General features: G+C 44.8%; 1 protein-coding gene across 1 annotated transcript in view; it reads right to left on the reverse strand.

The window, feature by feature from the left end:
• The window catches only part of LOC137532821 (ficolin-2-like), a 68,615-nt gene extending 60,824 nt beyond the window's left edge, over positions 1 to 7,791 (reverse strand). The window contains exons 1-2 of the mRNA XM_068253758.1: positions 7,693 to 7,791; positions 5,674 to 5,787 (exon numbers count right to left, since the gene is read on the reverse strand). Coding sequence (XP_068109859.1) covers positions 5,674 to 5,787; positions 7,693 to 7,762 — 184 coding nt within the window. The 5' untranslated portion in view covers positions 7,763 to 7,791. The remainder of the gene's footprint in view (positions 1 to 5,673; positions 5,788 to 7,692) is intronic.
• Between the last annotated feature and the right edge of the window lie 8,201 nt (positions 7,792 to 15,992).

Consider the following 15,992-nt stretch of genomic DNA (forward strand, 5'->3'; position numbering starts at 1 on the left):
CACCTAAACTCACAGGCCGAACAAGGAGAGCGCTGATCAGAAATGCAGTCAAGAGGCCCATGGTGACTCTGGACGAGCTGCAGAGATCTACAGCTCAGGTGGGAGACTCTGTCCATAGGACAACTATTAGTCATGCACTGTACAATGTTGGCCTTTATGGAAGAGTGACAAGAAGAAAGTCATTGTTAACAGAAAGCATAAGAAGTCCCGTTTGCAGTTTGCCACAAGCCATGTGGGGGACACAGCAAACATGTGGAAGAAGGTGAAGGTGCTCTGTTCAGATGAGACCAAAATTGAACTTTTTGGCCAAAATGCAAAATGCTATGTGTGGCGGAAAACTAACACTGCACATCACTCTGAACACACCATCCCCACTGTCAAATATGGTGGTGGCATCATCATGCTCGGGGGGGGGGGGGGGGGGTGCATCTCTTCAGTAGGGACAGGGAAGCTGGTCAGAGTTGATGGGAAGATGGGTGGAGCCAAATACAGGGCAATCTTGGAAGAAAACCTCTTGGAGTCTGCAAAAGACTTGAGACTGGGGCGGAGGTTCACCTTCCAGCAGGGCAATGACCCTAAACATAAAGCCAGGGCAACAATGGAATGGTTTAAAACAAAACATATCTATGTGTTAGAATGGCCCAGTCAAAGTTCAGATCAAAATCCAATCGAGAATCTGTGACAAGATCTGAAAACTGCTGTTCACAAACGCTGTCCATCTAATCTGACTGAGCTGGAGCTGTTTTGCAAAGAAGAATGGGCAAGGATTTCAGTCTCTAGATGTGCAAAGCTGGTAGGTGGTTTTACAAAGTATTGACTCAGGGGGCCGAATAATTATGCACACCCCCTCTTTGCAGTTATTGATTTGTAAAAAATTTTTGGAATGATGTATGATTTTCGATCCACTTCTCACGTGTACACCACTTTGTATTGGACTATCATGTGGAATTCCAATAAAATTGATTCAAGTTTGTGGCAGTAATATGACAAAATATGGAAAACTTCAAGGGGGCCGAATACTTTTGCACCCCACTGTATACATGACCGGGTCTGCAGATGGTTTGTGAGACAAAATGTAAGCGTTTGATGCTAGTTACAGCAATTAAAAAAACTTTCTATTCTGGCATAAAATCAATGCAGTACAATCTAAGGGGTAACTTATTTTGTGAGGCCCCTCACTAGCATCATCCACTTTTATTTAGTTTTGCAAACCACATGCACTGTCGATCAAATGTTTACCTCCTAGGCTAATAGCTGCAGGTTTATCCAGGCTTATGGTCCCATGCTGCCCGAATAACTATTGGGTAGAGAAGTGATGGTTTGCTATCAATTTGGTGATAAAGCAACTAATTCTGCTAACCCAGCTGGCGCCCAAGTGTAAATGGCACATGTTTGCTTGCTGACACTTATAAGACAGATGCATCCATCATATAAGGTGAGAGTCATTCAGTTCATTTGTGACCCTCACCAAGATACATGTCACACACAGTCTCTGCACTCTTTCTCCTTATCTTCTCTTTTGACTTGCTTTACTGTCTCCTGATTGTGACTGGCAGCATACCTCTTTAGAGATGGCCTGAACGGTTCGCCGGCAACGGTTCCAGGTGAACTTCCGGGGGTTTGCGATCGTGGAGAACCGCAAACTTTACCGGAAGTTCGATTCGCCCCCATAGTGCACCATTAGGGTCAACTTTGACCCTCTACACATCACAGTCAGCAGGCACATTGTAGCCAATCAGGATACAATCCCTCCTGGAGCCACTCCCCCCCCTTATAAAAGGCAGGCATCGCCGGCCATTTTACTCACTCGTGTGCCTGCAGTAAATAGAGAAGGGACAGCTGCTGCAGACTCTCTCATAGGGAACGATTAGTTAGGCTCTTGTAGGCTTCTTAGCTTTTTCCTTGCTGATTCTTATTGCTAAAATAGCACCCCACAACAGCTCTTTTGAGAGCTAATCTTGTTCTTGTGATCTATTTTTTTCCCTGTGTGTCCCACTGACACTTGTGTTGCATAGACAGCATTGATAATTCATACTGTGTGTGTGCCACTGCCAGGCCCAGCACATTCAGTGACTATCTGTGTGTGTGACAGGTGCACATTACCCATCACTGCATATACCTACTTGTAGTTCACTGTGCACCCACCCACCTACGTGAGCGCACGCAGTGTCACTGTGCCTGTCCGCTACCTGTCTGTGTGTGACAGGTGCACACTGTAATACCCATTACTGCATATACCTACAAACCTGTTGTTCACAGTGCACCCACCTACCTACGTGAGTTGAGCGCATGCAGTGTCACTGTGCCTGTCCGCTACCTGTCTGTGTGTGACAGGTGCACATTGTAATACCCATCACTGCATATACCTATCTACATGTTGTTCACAGTGCACCCACCTACCTACGTGAGTTGAGTGCACGAAGTGTCACTGTGCCTGTCCGCTACCTGTCTGTGTGTTACAGGTGCACATTGTAATACCCATCACTGCATATACCTACCTGTTGTTCACTTCAGTGCACCCACCTAGCTACGTGAGCGCACGCAGTGTGATATTTAATACCACTAGTCACTCTACCTGTTCACGGTACGTGTGTGTGACAGGTGCACATTGTAATACCCATTACTGTGTATACCTACCTGTTGTGTTCAGTGCACCAACCTACCTACGTGAGTGCACGCAGTGTGATATACCACTCCGTGCATACCTGTTAACTTCACCTGTGTGACTGCACATTGTATTAGTCAAGTCAGTGCATACCTTTCACTTCATCACCCCCAATATGGACAAAACAAAAGGCAGAGGCAGGCCACCTGCAGGTCTGTTCGAGGTCGCGCTGTCGTGATTTTGTGTGGCCCTCGACCAAAGTACAGTGTTCAGAAGAAGGCATGTGCCATCAACCCCCAATATTGTCTGGACGTAGTTGACTATTTAACACAGAACAGCTCATCTTTCTCAGCTTCCACACGGAAGCGTGACATATCTTCCTCCTCCTGCTCTGATTCTGGCACCCCACTTAACACTCAGTCGGCCGCCACCACCAAAGTCTCATCACCCCAGGGCTCAGCAATGTGGACATTTTTGTGTGTGTCTGCCTCAGATGAGACCAATGCCATCTGTACTCTCTGCCACCGAAAATTGAGCCGTGGAAAGATCAAGAACTGCGTAGGGACAACTACCTTACGAAGGCACATGATTACAAAGCACAAACTGCAATGGGATGACCACCTGAGGAAAAGCAGCACACAGAAGCAAAGCCACACACCGCAGTGGAAGATACCAGGCCGCAATTTTTTCTCAAAAAAGGCGATACATAAACTGTACCGTGATGTTGAAAGGCAAGTAGTGACATCTCTGGCACACAACGTTGGGTCAAGGGTCCATCTGACCACGGATGCCTGGTCTGCAAAGCATGCTCAGGCCTGCCCGAAGACTAAGTCAGTCCCCACACACAGCATCTCTGCCTGCACGCAGTGTGACTGCCTGCCCCAAGACTAAGTCGCTCCCCACACAGCATCTCTGCCCGCAGGCCGGTTGACTGCCTTCTCCACCACCACCAACAGGGTCCACCAGGACTCCAGGTGGATTTCTGAATTTTTAAGGCCGCTGCCAGCAGCGGCTGCTATAATAATTTTTCTGGTGCGTGTACATGGCTGCCTAATTTTTCTGGCTGCTCTGCAGCTGCAACAACAAAACAAAAGGCATGTACATGTGGCAATTCCAATTCGTGATCATTACCGTGCCGCAGTGAAGGGGCTTGCACATCACAATGAAGCAATGACCGACGGCTATATGAGTATGTCGGGGGGGGGACACCCACGATAATAAGGTCATTGCTTCATTGTGGACTGACCAAATTTGATCAGCTGGACAGTCACTGTTCTGTCATTCAGCTACCTCAGCCCGGCGACCATATGGGCTGGAAAGCCGCCATCACCTGCACTCTTGTCATGGTGCGCACCAGTCCAGCATGGCCGTCACTACACAAACAGCTGTTTGCGATGCGTTACACAGTGAGTTTGGTGTGTCAGTGTGAAGCAGTACTCTAATTACACTCCCTGATTGATGTATACACATAGTAGCAGTAGGGTATTGTACCGTGTTAGCCATCAGTAAAAGCAAGAAGTTTTAAATCAGGATGATACCATTTATTGGCTAACTACAAATGAATAAGAATAAACAAGCTTTCGGCCTTGCAGCCTTCGTCAGGTTTACATCCTGTTAGTTTGCAAGCTGGTGGTACAGACAGCTTATATACATGCAACATCAAAAGGGAAAACAGATATTTTTTGCAAGCATATATACGTCATTAAGATGCCTTAATACACACAGACCATCTAAATGGGGTAAGATATGGATCCTTGTTTACTTCATTGCTCACAGACCTGGTATTAGGATTGACCCAGAGGTATCGTAAATTCTTAGTTCACAAGTTCAGCTAGAGTGGCTGAGACAGTTCATATATCATCAATCTCATACCAATATAGAAAGTTGTTGTCCTTATTCAAACCCTTCTGCACAGCTTTGAACTAATTTATAAATTTTGTTTCTGCTATTAATCGGTCATTTGACGTTTTGAAGCCGCCCTTCAGGGCAGTGACACAAAGATCATCCATGCTGTGTCCGTTGGACCGAAAGTGTGTAGCAACTGGGAGTCCAGATTTGGTATCATTAATAGTGTGCCTGTGTCCATTCATACGTTTGCGCAGTGTTTGTCCAGTTTCTCCCACGTACATAACATTGGGGCATTTAGCACACATGATCAGATATACCAGATTGGTGGACCCACAGGAAAATTTACCTTGTACCTTGTACAGGTCTGTGAGCAATGAAGTAAACAAGGATCCTTATCTTACCGCATTTAGATGGTCTGTGTGTATTAAGGCATCTTAATGACGTATTTATGCTTGAAAAAAAAATCTGTTTTCCCTTTTGATGTTGCATGTATATAAGCTGTCTGTACCACTAGCTTGCAAACTAACAGGATGTAAACCTGACGAAGGCTGCAAGGCCGAAAGCTTGTTTATTCTTATTCATTTGTAGTTAGCCAATAAATGGTATCATCCTGATTTAAAACTTCTTGCTATGTATACACATGCAAGATGTTTTAAAGCACTTTAGGCCTGCAATTTAGCATTCAAGGTGATTTCTGCCATTAAAACGCTGCTTTGCGTCAAATCCAGATTTTTCCCCGGGACTTTTGGTGTTTGGTGCCAGGTGTTAGACCCCTTGAAACATCTTTTCCATCACTTTTGTGGCCAACATAAATGTTTCTAGTTTTCAAAGTTCGCCTACCCACTGAAGTCTATTGCGGTTCGTGAAAGTTCGCACGAATCGAACGTTTGGCGAAGGTTCGCGAACCGAAAATCGGATGTTCGGGCCATCTCTATACCTCTTGTGGCATACTTGAATTGCCTTGGGATAACAAGATCTGCTCTCCCCCTCTTTTGGGGTATATACCCTACTATTTGGAAATTGTTGTTGGCAATGAAGAGGGGATGTCCTTGAAAAAAGCACAAGGAGAAGAAGGCATAGGTGACACCACTTGTGACTTCCTGCTTCTCATCTACCCCAAGATTCATCCAGTGTCTTGTGAAAGAAATGTGCCACAACTGTGCTCGTGAACATACCAGTATTGCAGATCATTATCCGTGCATTGTTAAATGTTCACTCACCTCTTTCAGAAGGAGGGCCGGGTTCACCTTTTTGACCAGGAGCGCCAGGCAGGCCAGGGCATCCCCGAAGGATTGTCAACTTCTCTGTATCTCCTAAGCCTAAAATTTTTACCTCTGCAAGAAAAGATGATGGATGGGGATGTAGCATGCAATTTTCATGTAACACACAGTGAACCCATTTCATGTCACAGTGAACCCATTTCCAGAGCCTGTAACAATCAGTTCTTTCCTAATGCTGCTAATTTAATATGGGACACTGGGGAAGGATGCAAGGTGCTGCAAATATGTTCCTTTCACTCATAAATGAACGATTCTCTGAGGTGTCTCCAGACAGGGATAATAGGGATTTTGGAGATTATTTTGAAAGTGGGAAATGTGGGCACCTGCGGCCACTGGAAATTTGGCTGCTGCCATAGCCTGCAATGTTAATGTGTTCTGGAGGTAGCTGTAGCAGTGCAGTGTTTCGCGCAAATTTTTGCCATAGTCATTTTCACATCGAAAATTCGATTTGAGAAAATGTTCACGAAAATACATTGTATTTCCGCAATATGGCAACAATTCATGAAAATGCAAAAAATCATTTTTACTGCGAAAAACGCATACAAATTGTTTGTTTTGAGCGTGAAAAGGTAAAAATCACAAACTGATTACAATATAATTTTTTATTTAGAAATGTACACTCCTCTATGACAAGCAAGTCGATGTGCCAAGATCTAGAATTCCGGCAGCACTCTTGAATTGTAAACGGTAGAAAGTGAAGACTGGCACCACCTGGATGTATCAATGCTCTTTTATTGTTACATAGACTCCAAAGACAGCATATGCAACGTTTCGGAGGACGGACCTCCTTTTTCAAGATTATGTCAGTGTCATAAGCTTGAAAAAGGAGGTCTGTCCTCCGAAACATTGCATATGATGTCTTTGGAGTCTATGTAACAATAAAAGAGCATTGATACATCGAGATGGTGCCGGTCTTCACTTTCTACAATATAATTTTTGATGGCATTTTTACGCGAAAGTCAAATTTAACATTATTTTAGCAAAAATTAATGCAAAAAGAATATCAGCATTTTTGCTCATCACTATAGCAGTGGATTGGCGGAAACTGGTGTTCAACAGTACAGATAGTGGTGAAGTTGCAGAAACCGGTGTTTGACGGCGCAGGTAGCGGCGATGGGGGTAATTGCTCGCATGGGATTCAGATATTATGTAACCAAACTCAGTATATCTGCTAAAAGAGATAGCCGCAGCTGGGACGGGGTTAGTGTTAGGTGTAGGTAAGGGTAGGTTAGTGTTAGAAGGAGGAGGGAGGTTAGTGTTAGGCATAGATAGGGGCAAAATAGTTTACTTGGGCGCAAGTGGCTGGCTAGTAATAAGGGCACTGCAAAGACCACAATGTTAATTGCAACTAAAGTGGTGACCAGTGTATGATTTGGACACGTCGGTTGTGAGTAATCGGTTGCAGTGACAAGTAATCAGTTGCTGCAGTGTAGCATAAATGGATGCATGTGTAGCAAAAATGGGTGCTTGGCTATACTATAGCCGAGCGCCAAGGGGTTAATTTGGGTGCTGTGGATCGGTTGTGATAGGCGTAGTGGAAATGGGTTAACATGGGTGGCGGAAGTACAGATGGGTGCTCAGCTATACTATAGAAAATATTGGAGAATACAGAGGAAGAGCAGTGGAAGTAAGCTACCTGGGATCCAGCTATTATGGAGCTTACTTTAGTCTTAGAACTATGAGATGATTTGAGCATAGTATTATTAGTGTGGGGTGGAGGAGGATTTGCATGAGAATTGGTTAGTTATGCTGATACAGTAGTCGAATATCAGTAAAATTACCAAAAGTGTACTGTCAATAATATCTGGCGCCCAAGATCTTAGGCACCTTTTTTAGATGTGCGCAGATGGGGAGGGTTAGTGTGAGTATTAGGTTAGAGTGGATAGTAGAATATTGGTATAGTTACCAATATTCTACTATCAGGTGTCAAGGATAGTAGAATCAGCAGTTTGGACTTACCTGGGCATGTCTCATCCGTGTGTATACGACCAGGAGTCAGACAAAGCAGAAAGACCACCAACACCCACATGGTAAGAAAAGACTGTTCTGCTGTTCTGCAGCTGTCTCACTGAATGAGGTCTTACCAGACATTCTCCTTAATAAACATTCTTAGTAAGTTAACTCCTCCCCCTGTTCTTTCACAAGCCAGGGTGATTGTTCACAAAGTAGTTCTTGTTGAGGTGTTACTAGAATGGTCTGAATTGCAACACACTGGCCTGTCTCGAGAGATGGGAAAAACTGCTCTGTCACAATCCTTGTACATTTGGATCCCTGTCAATGCATTCTCTGTGTCTCCTAAGCCCACAATTTTTACTCCAACTTCACTGCACATGAAGTTCAACTCTGTTATCTGATGATGGTATTCATATTAAAGGGGTTCTCACTCTGTGCTGGAAACTACATCCAGCTGAAATAACATAGTATGAAAGCCTCAAATATATCTTTTTTATTTTTAATTTATACAAGAAATGTGAAATAATGTAAGCAACATAGAGTCATCAGCATGGAGAGTGAGGAAAGCCTTGTTCCTACTTGAAAAAAATCAAAACAAGCTTCTGTGACAGGTGTGACAAAATAAGCCTCCTTAACAAGTTCACTCACCTCTGTACTCAATCCACCTGGCATAACTCAGGACACATTATGCCAAGCTAAATGCGGGCAGGTGGGGTGTGCCAGGTAAATTAATATGCAAATTTACTACTCCCATTCTACCATTTACTTTAACAGTAGTCTCCGACAGCTGTGAATTACAAACATCACAGCCATAGGTGGCCTTAGAGTACGCGGGGCCTGGTGCGAGTGTCATATGCGGGGCCTAGAGACATATGCTGTGGATACACACGTTGTGGAAGCACACACTCTGTATAGGTTAGATAGGTAGGTGCCTCCAGTATAGGTTAGATAGGGTGGTGCCCTGCAGTACAGATTAGATAGGTGCCCTGCAGTATAGATTAGGTAGGTGCCTCCAGTATAGGTTAGATAGGTAGGTGCCCTGCAGTATAGATTAGATAGGTGCCTGCAGTATAGATTAGACAGGTAGGTGCCCTGCAGTACATATTAGATAGGTAGGTAGGTACCATGCAGTATAGATTAGATAGGTGCCTGCAGTATAGATTAGTTAGGTAGGTACCCCGCAGTATATATTAGATACGTGCCTGCAGTATAGATTAGATAGGGTGGTGCCCTGCAGTACAGATTAGATAGGTAGGTAGGTACCCTGCAGTATAGATTAGATAGGTGCCTGCAGTATAAGGTCCGTACAAACGCCAGACTGGAGGCAACGACGGGTCCGTCGTCACCTCCCGCTGGGTGGGCGTTCCAGCGACAGTCCGGCGTGTGTACAGTCTGTCTGCAGACTGATACGGCTGTTTCTGAGCGATCCGCCGGGCGGATCGCTCAGAAACAGCCGTATCAGTCTGCAGACAGACTGTACACACGCCGGACTGTCGCTGGAACGCCCACCCAGCGGGAGGTGAAGACGGACCCGTTGTTCCCTCCAGTCCGGCGTGTGTACGGACCTTTAGATTAATCAGGTAGGTGCCACGCAGTATATATTAGATAGGTGTCTGCAGTATAGATTAGATAGGGTGGTGCCCTGCAGTACAGATTAGATAGGTGCCCTGCAGTATAGATTAGATAGGTGCCTGCAGTATAGATTAGATAGGGTGGTGCCCTGCAGTATAGATTAGATAGGTGCCTGCAGTATAGATTAGACAGGTAGGTGCCCTTCAGTACAGATTAGATAGGTAGGTAGGTGCCCTGCAGTACAGATTAGATAGGAAGGTGCCTGCCGTATAGATTAGTTAGGTAGGTACCCCACAATTAGATAGGTGCCTGCAGTAAAGATTAGGTAGGGTGGTGCCCTGCAGTACAGATTAGATAAGTGCCCTGCAGTATAGATTAGATAGATAGGTGCCAGCCTGCAGTATAGATTAGATAGGTGCCAGCCTGCAGTATAGATTAGATAGGTGCCTGCAGTATAGATTAGCTAGGAAGGTGGCTGCAGTATAGATTAGATAGGTAGGTGCCTGCAGTATAGATTAGATAGGTGCCAGCCTGCAGTATAGGTTAGATAGGTAGGTGCCCCGCAGTATAGATTATATAGGTAGGTGCCCTGCAGTATAGATTATATAGGTGCCTGCAGTATAGATTAGATAGGTAGGTGCCCCACAGTATAGGTTAGATAAGGTGGCTGCAGTGCTGGGGAGAGCGGGCATAGTTGTTAAAACTCACGTGTCTTCCTCCTAACCTCACAGCTACCATCTATTTCCTCTCCCAGCATTTGTGTATTGGTAACAGCGCCCCCTGTGGTGACATGCGGTCACGTCATCATAGGGGGCGCTGTTACCAATACACAGATGCTGGGAGAGGAAATAGATGGTAGCTGTCGGCATCGGTGAAGACATGTGAGTTTTAACAACAATGCCCGCTCTCCCCAGCACTGCTGAGGGTGCGGGGCCTCTTCAGGCATGGGGCCTGGGGCGATTGTCCCACTTGCCACCCCCCAAAGGCCAGCTGTGATTCACAGCATTAAGAGAGAACATGCTTCCTCTCCCATTTATTTCCATTGCAAAAAATGTAAATATACCTTCAAGACAGGACACTAGAGTAGAGTATACCAAGAGTATTTCAACAAAAACTGGCCCCATGATGTAGGCTGCCTGTATTTCTGGCTAGTATCTGAAGTGAAGGTTAAATTATTAAACTGAGAATAACTAGTAGTGAGTACCTGTCTTCACATTCCCCCTGTAGCATTTCTTCTTCCTCATAAGTACAGTGATTACAAACACAGAACATTTATATTGCGCTTTTCTCCTGGCGGACTCAAAGCGATTACACCCTTCTGGCAAGCTCCAAAACAAATCTGACACTAGGAGTAGGGATGAGCTTCTAAATTCCACGGAATTCCTATTACCGAGTTCCGATCGGTAATTGGCTTTCTGAGCAAAAATCGGTATTTGGAAATTGGAGTGCAGAAATCGCAATTCTGCAAAATACGCATTCCTGAGACTTGGAATTTTTTAGGCCAATCACATGACTCGGAATTGTTGGGCCAGAGAATTCAGAGGTGTACAGCGGTTGCTCCTATCCTCTGCTCACAGTGAGATGTCAATACCCACTCCATCGCCGCTCATCTCATATCAAATCAAACATAGCTTTATAGGCAAGACCAAGATACATAAAGGCATTGCCAAACCAAGGGGAAATGGGGGACATGAAAGTGGGTGAGTCCCGGTGGGTGGGGACATTTTTAGGTTTACTATTTATTTATGCTCCTCTCCTGAGGCAAACTTGTGAGGATGCGCCCCCACCCCGACTTACAATGATTGCACAGAACCCGACAATTTACTCTGCTTCATTTAATGTTCTCCCATAACCTGCTGCAGCTCAACACAATAGCACACTGGCTGGCTGTGAGTATGTGACAAACAAACTACTCATCCTCAGCCACTCCACTCCTTCTCAGGAAGGTACGCACAATACAAAAATACTGCCCCTGAAATCTCTGCGCCTGATGCAAATGTTTCCCCTTGCTTCATGAGAGAAAAAGCCCTGTCTGTGACATGCTGTGCCGTAGAGTGCAGCAATCGTCACTGTGGGTTCCTTTTCTCCCAGTAGAATGTAGAGTTTTCTCTCATCCTCTAGTGAGTGAAAGTCTGGAAATAGTTTCATCGGTTTCATAAAGAAGGTTTCCCTGATTGCTGTATTAGTGGGACAGTGCAGCAGGAAGTGATTCTCATCCTTGAGGGTCTTCTGCTCTCAGTGTTTGCATAGTCTATTCCACCTGGTTTTATAAGTCTGTTAGTGTCTCCCAGACTCGATTTCCAGGTTGTGAGCACTCAGTCTGTAGACACTAAGGATTTGCCTCTCTTGAGAATTTTGGAGATTTTCCAGGTATGGGGCCAATTTATATTCTCACTGTAGGGACTGGTATATAATTTGCTTCTGTGACTGTTTTATTTCACTCCTCCAGTTATCCACATAGTCCTCTTTGCTCTTGACTGTGGTGTGCTTTATCTGGGCTCTTGTTAGGACCTGTGGATCTGGGTTTGGAGGGATTTAATAAGTTGTCCACTTCTTTCAGGGCACATCCCGCTGTATAAATGGACAGATATGTGAAGGGTAGGAGAGCGAATACTGACATTACTGGGAGCAGAGATGCCTGGAGGCTGGCACTGCGTCCAGATTAAGCACTATACTAATATGGAAGATTAAATGATTGAGGCTAGAAACACACTTAGCAGAAACGCTAGCGTTGCGGAAAATGCAGTGGTTTTGCCGCTAATGGAAGTCAGTAGGCTGCATCAAAAAATGCATATAAAAACACATTTGCATTTTTTATGCATTTCAAAACATGCGTTTTTAAAAACGCTGGTTTTGTTGCGTACTTTTTAAAAGCGCAATAAAAAACGCATAAAATGAAAGTCAATGGTAACGCAATGTAATGCGTTTTCCATGCGTTTTTCAATGATATGTTTTTAAATTGATTTTTTTTTAAATCTATTTCCGCGTCCTGTTGTCTTCCTAATGATTTGCATAAAATGCAATTGAAAAAACTCATGGAAAACGCACACAAAATGCTTATTTGTTTTGTATATGTGACCTGCAAATGCTTAAAAATGCATGCAAAACGCTCCAAAAATGCATATGCAGGAAAAAACCACAATGGCACTAAAACGTACACAAAAAAAAGCGCACATGACAGAAAACATGACCTTTCACGCACAGCCATGTGTGCACCGAGCCTCAGGGGGAATGTGGGTAAAGACAACCTACTGTGTGGTATAGTCTCAGCTTAAAGGATACCCGAACTGACATGTGACATGATGAGATAGACATGTGTATGTACAGTGCCTAGCGCACAAATAACTATGCAGTGTGTGATAGGGTGTCAGTTGCCTTGCAAGAGAAGGTTGTGGATGGAATATATGTGTCACCTCGTTTGAGGTATTGGGTTAGATAAAGCTCCAGGAAAAAAAAAAAAAAAAAAAAAAAAAAAAACTGCATGAGTAAAATAGGCTCTTTCAAGAGCCGGTTTAGGGTCCTGGAGTTGGCCAGGGGAGAGTGGGTGGGTTCCCTGGCCATCTGGCCCAGCCCGGGTTTTACACCTGTGCAGGGTGGAGCACAGGTGCTGTATAAAAGTCAGCCAGGCTGACCAGGAAGTAGCTCACTGGGTTCCTAAACTCTGGAGGGAACAGAGCTCTCACGCATGGAGGAAAAACTAATCTTTGCATGTCTAAATGTAAGTTGCCATTTGCTGGACTGTCTTATTGAAACCCTGTTTATGTGTAGTCAGTTAGGGACTAAAAGTGAGACAGGTAGTTGCTCAGCCGAGCAAGGTTTTGTTTTGCTGTTTGTATTTTCTGGCAACTGTTTATTTTCAAAAATAAACCAGGCAGGAGCCTGACTTTTACAAAATTGGAAGCCTGCTGTCTCGTCTATGAACTTTCCCATCCCCGTTGCTAGGGGAAACCGCTACAAGTGTTTCTTTTTTTCTTTCTCTGCCTGAAAGAGTTAAATATCAGATATGTAAGTTGCTGACTCAGTCCTGACTCAGACAGGAAGTGACTACAGTGACTACCTCACTGATGAGAAATTCCCCTTTTTATCTCTTTTCCTCCTCTCGGAAGCCATTTTCTGCTAGGAAAGTGTTTTATAGTTGGAATTTCTTATCAGTAAGGTTCACACTGTGGTCACTTCCTGTCTGAGTCAGGACTGAGTCAGCCACTTACATACCTGATATTTAACTCTTTCAGACAGAGAAAGAAAAAAAGGAACACAGCATAGTTATTTGTGTGTTAGGCGCTGTACATACACATGTCTATCTCATCATGTCACATGTCACTTCGGGTATCCTTTAATACTTTTAATCCTCTCTTAAAATAAAACTTACAAAATAGCAACAGAAATCTGTTTGCACTATTATGAGCAGGTTGCCAATGACTACAGCTGGCATTGTGCTTGGAAAGTAAAACTTGTTCAGTGATAATTTAATTGTTTTATACACATAATAAAGTTTACTTACTTTTGGGTAATTCAATAATTTTCTTTAATTGCCTGCTGTTTCTCTATAAAATAATCTTTTATTGTTTAGATAACCTTTAAGATCGTGCTTTATCCAACTTCCTTGTGGGTCTCCTTCCATGTGCAACAGCCTTCCTCCTATTTTATGTGCCGCTCCTTTTCCATGTGTAAAATCCATGTACAGCAGCTCCTCTCTTGCACATAAACAGTATCTCACAAAAGTGAGCACACCTCTCATTTTGTCATTAATATTTTGTTATATATTTTCATGGGACAACACTGAAGTTGTGACACTTTGATACAATATAAAGCAGTCAGTGTACAGTTTGTATAACATTGTAAATTTGATTTCCCATCAAAATAAACTCAACACACAGCTATTCATTTTTAACCTCCTGGGGACTGGCAGCCTAACCCCCCTGAAGGACCAGAGCATTTTTACATGGAAGCCGGGGGGTGTTTAGATAGCCCGGCAGCGGTAACCCTAGTATAGATAGCTAGTCCCCAGTATAGATAGTTGTCCCCAGTATAGCCAGCAGCCATTACTCAACCCCAAGTTCCAGCGATTAGAACAGGCCTCTCCAAGGTTGACCAAAGAAGTTGTGTGCTTGTGTTCAGCGTCATATCCAAAAAATGTTCTTTTGCAACTAGACCTATGACTGCTGGCAGCATTGCTGCAGAGGTTGAGGGGTTGGTGGGGTCAGCCTGTCAGTGCTCAGAGCATACATCACACACTGCACTGCATCATACTGGTCTGCAGGGCTGTCGTCCCAGAAGGAAGTCTCTTCTAAATGTGTGATGCACAAGAATGCCCGCAAACAGTTTGCTAAAGACAAGCAGACTAAGGACATGCAGGGCCGGCCCGCTCATGAGGCGGGGTGAACCTTTTGCCTCAGGCGGCACCTCTGGGGGGGCGGCACCCGCCCGTCCGTAGGTACGGGGGGCCGGCCGCTGAGCTGGAGGGGTAGCGGGCAGGACGGGGGTATTGGGCCTAGCAGTGGGGAGGGGGGTCGGACCCCCCCTCCCTCGCCTAGGTCCCCCGATCTGCGCTCCCCTCCAGTTTTAAATCGTTAGGAAGCAGCCAATAGGAAGAGGCACGGGCGGGGAGGACTCACCTTTTCCGCGTTCCAGCGTGCGATCCACTGACGTCACTTCCTGCAACGCCGGCCACTACAGTGGGCGGCGTTGCAGGAAGTGACGTCAGTGGAGCGCACGCTGGAACGCAGAAGAGGTGAGTCCTCCCCGACCGACCCCCCCCTCTCCACCGCTAGGCCCAATACCCCCGTCCTGCCCGCTACCCCTCCAGCTCGGCGGCGGCGCCCCACGGGGGGGGGGGGGGGGGGGCTGTTGACAATTTTTTCCAAATTTGCCTCAGGCGGCAAAAAGTCTAGGGCCGGCCCTGAGGACATGGATTACTGGTACAATGTCCTGTGATCTAATTATTATTATTTATTGTATACACAGCACTGGATAATAAATACACACAATGATATAAAGCATGACAGATGTAACAAGGTTATACAACATAGAACAAAGCTATACAAGGCAAACAGGGTACAAAATACTTCATGTGATTTTTGGGCTGGTTAGGTAAGTCCAGTAATACAAGTACAAGGTTGTCATAGGAAAGGAGCACACAATCATGTATAATACACTAGGGAAGGGAGGGCCCTGCAATTGCAATTGTCTTACAATCTAATAAAAGTGGGCACACAAAATATTGATACTTTGGGCACAGTTAGGGTTGTACTTACCCTTTGTGCCAGGGGTTTAGACCAGGGATGCTCGGATACCCCTTTTTATTATTCGAGTTAGGTCGAATTCGAATAGTAAATTATTCGAGGTCGGTCGAATATTCGAGTCGACCTCGAAATTTGAGCTCACTATTCGAGTCGGTATTTGTGATACGTTAGTGACATGCCTGTCTTTATGTATGGATCCTTTAATGTATGGATTACTGTTCACGTATATATGTTAAATGTGTTCTCTGTCTAGTACTGGATGGGTTAATTTGGTTTAACACAGCAACTGGAGATGTTGCTGTATTTTGTCTGTCCTTGTGCAGAGTAAGGACAATGAATTGCTGTGCAATAAGTTACATTTCTTACATTTGCTCACATTCTTTGTCCACAAAGCAACATGTTCTTCTTGCCCTTGGAATAGAAGAAAAACATGTTTTGTTCACGCGCTTGATTGGCAACATGTGGTCTTTCTGCGCCTGCGCGCAGTAGAGC

Source organism: Hyperolius riggenbachi, chromosome 9 (genome assembly GCF_040937935.1).
Source record: "Hyperolius riggenbachi isolate aHypRig1 chromosome 9, aHypRig1.pri, whole genome shotgun sequence".
Lineage (NCBI taxonomy): Eukaryota > Metazoa > Chordata > Amphibia > Anura > Hyperoliidae > Hyperolius > Hyperolius riggenbachi.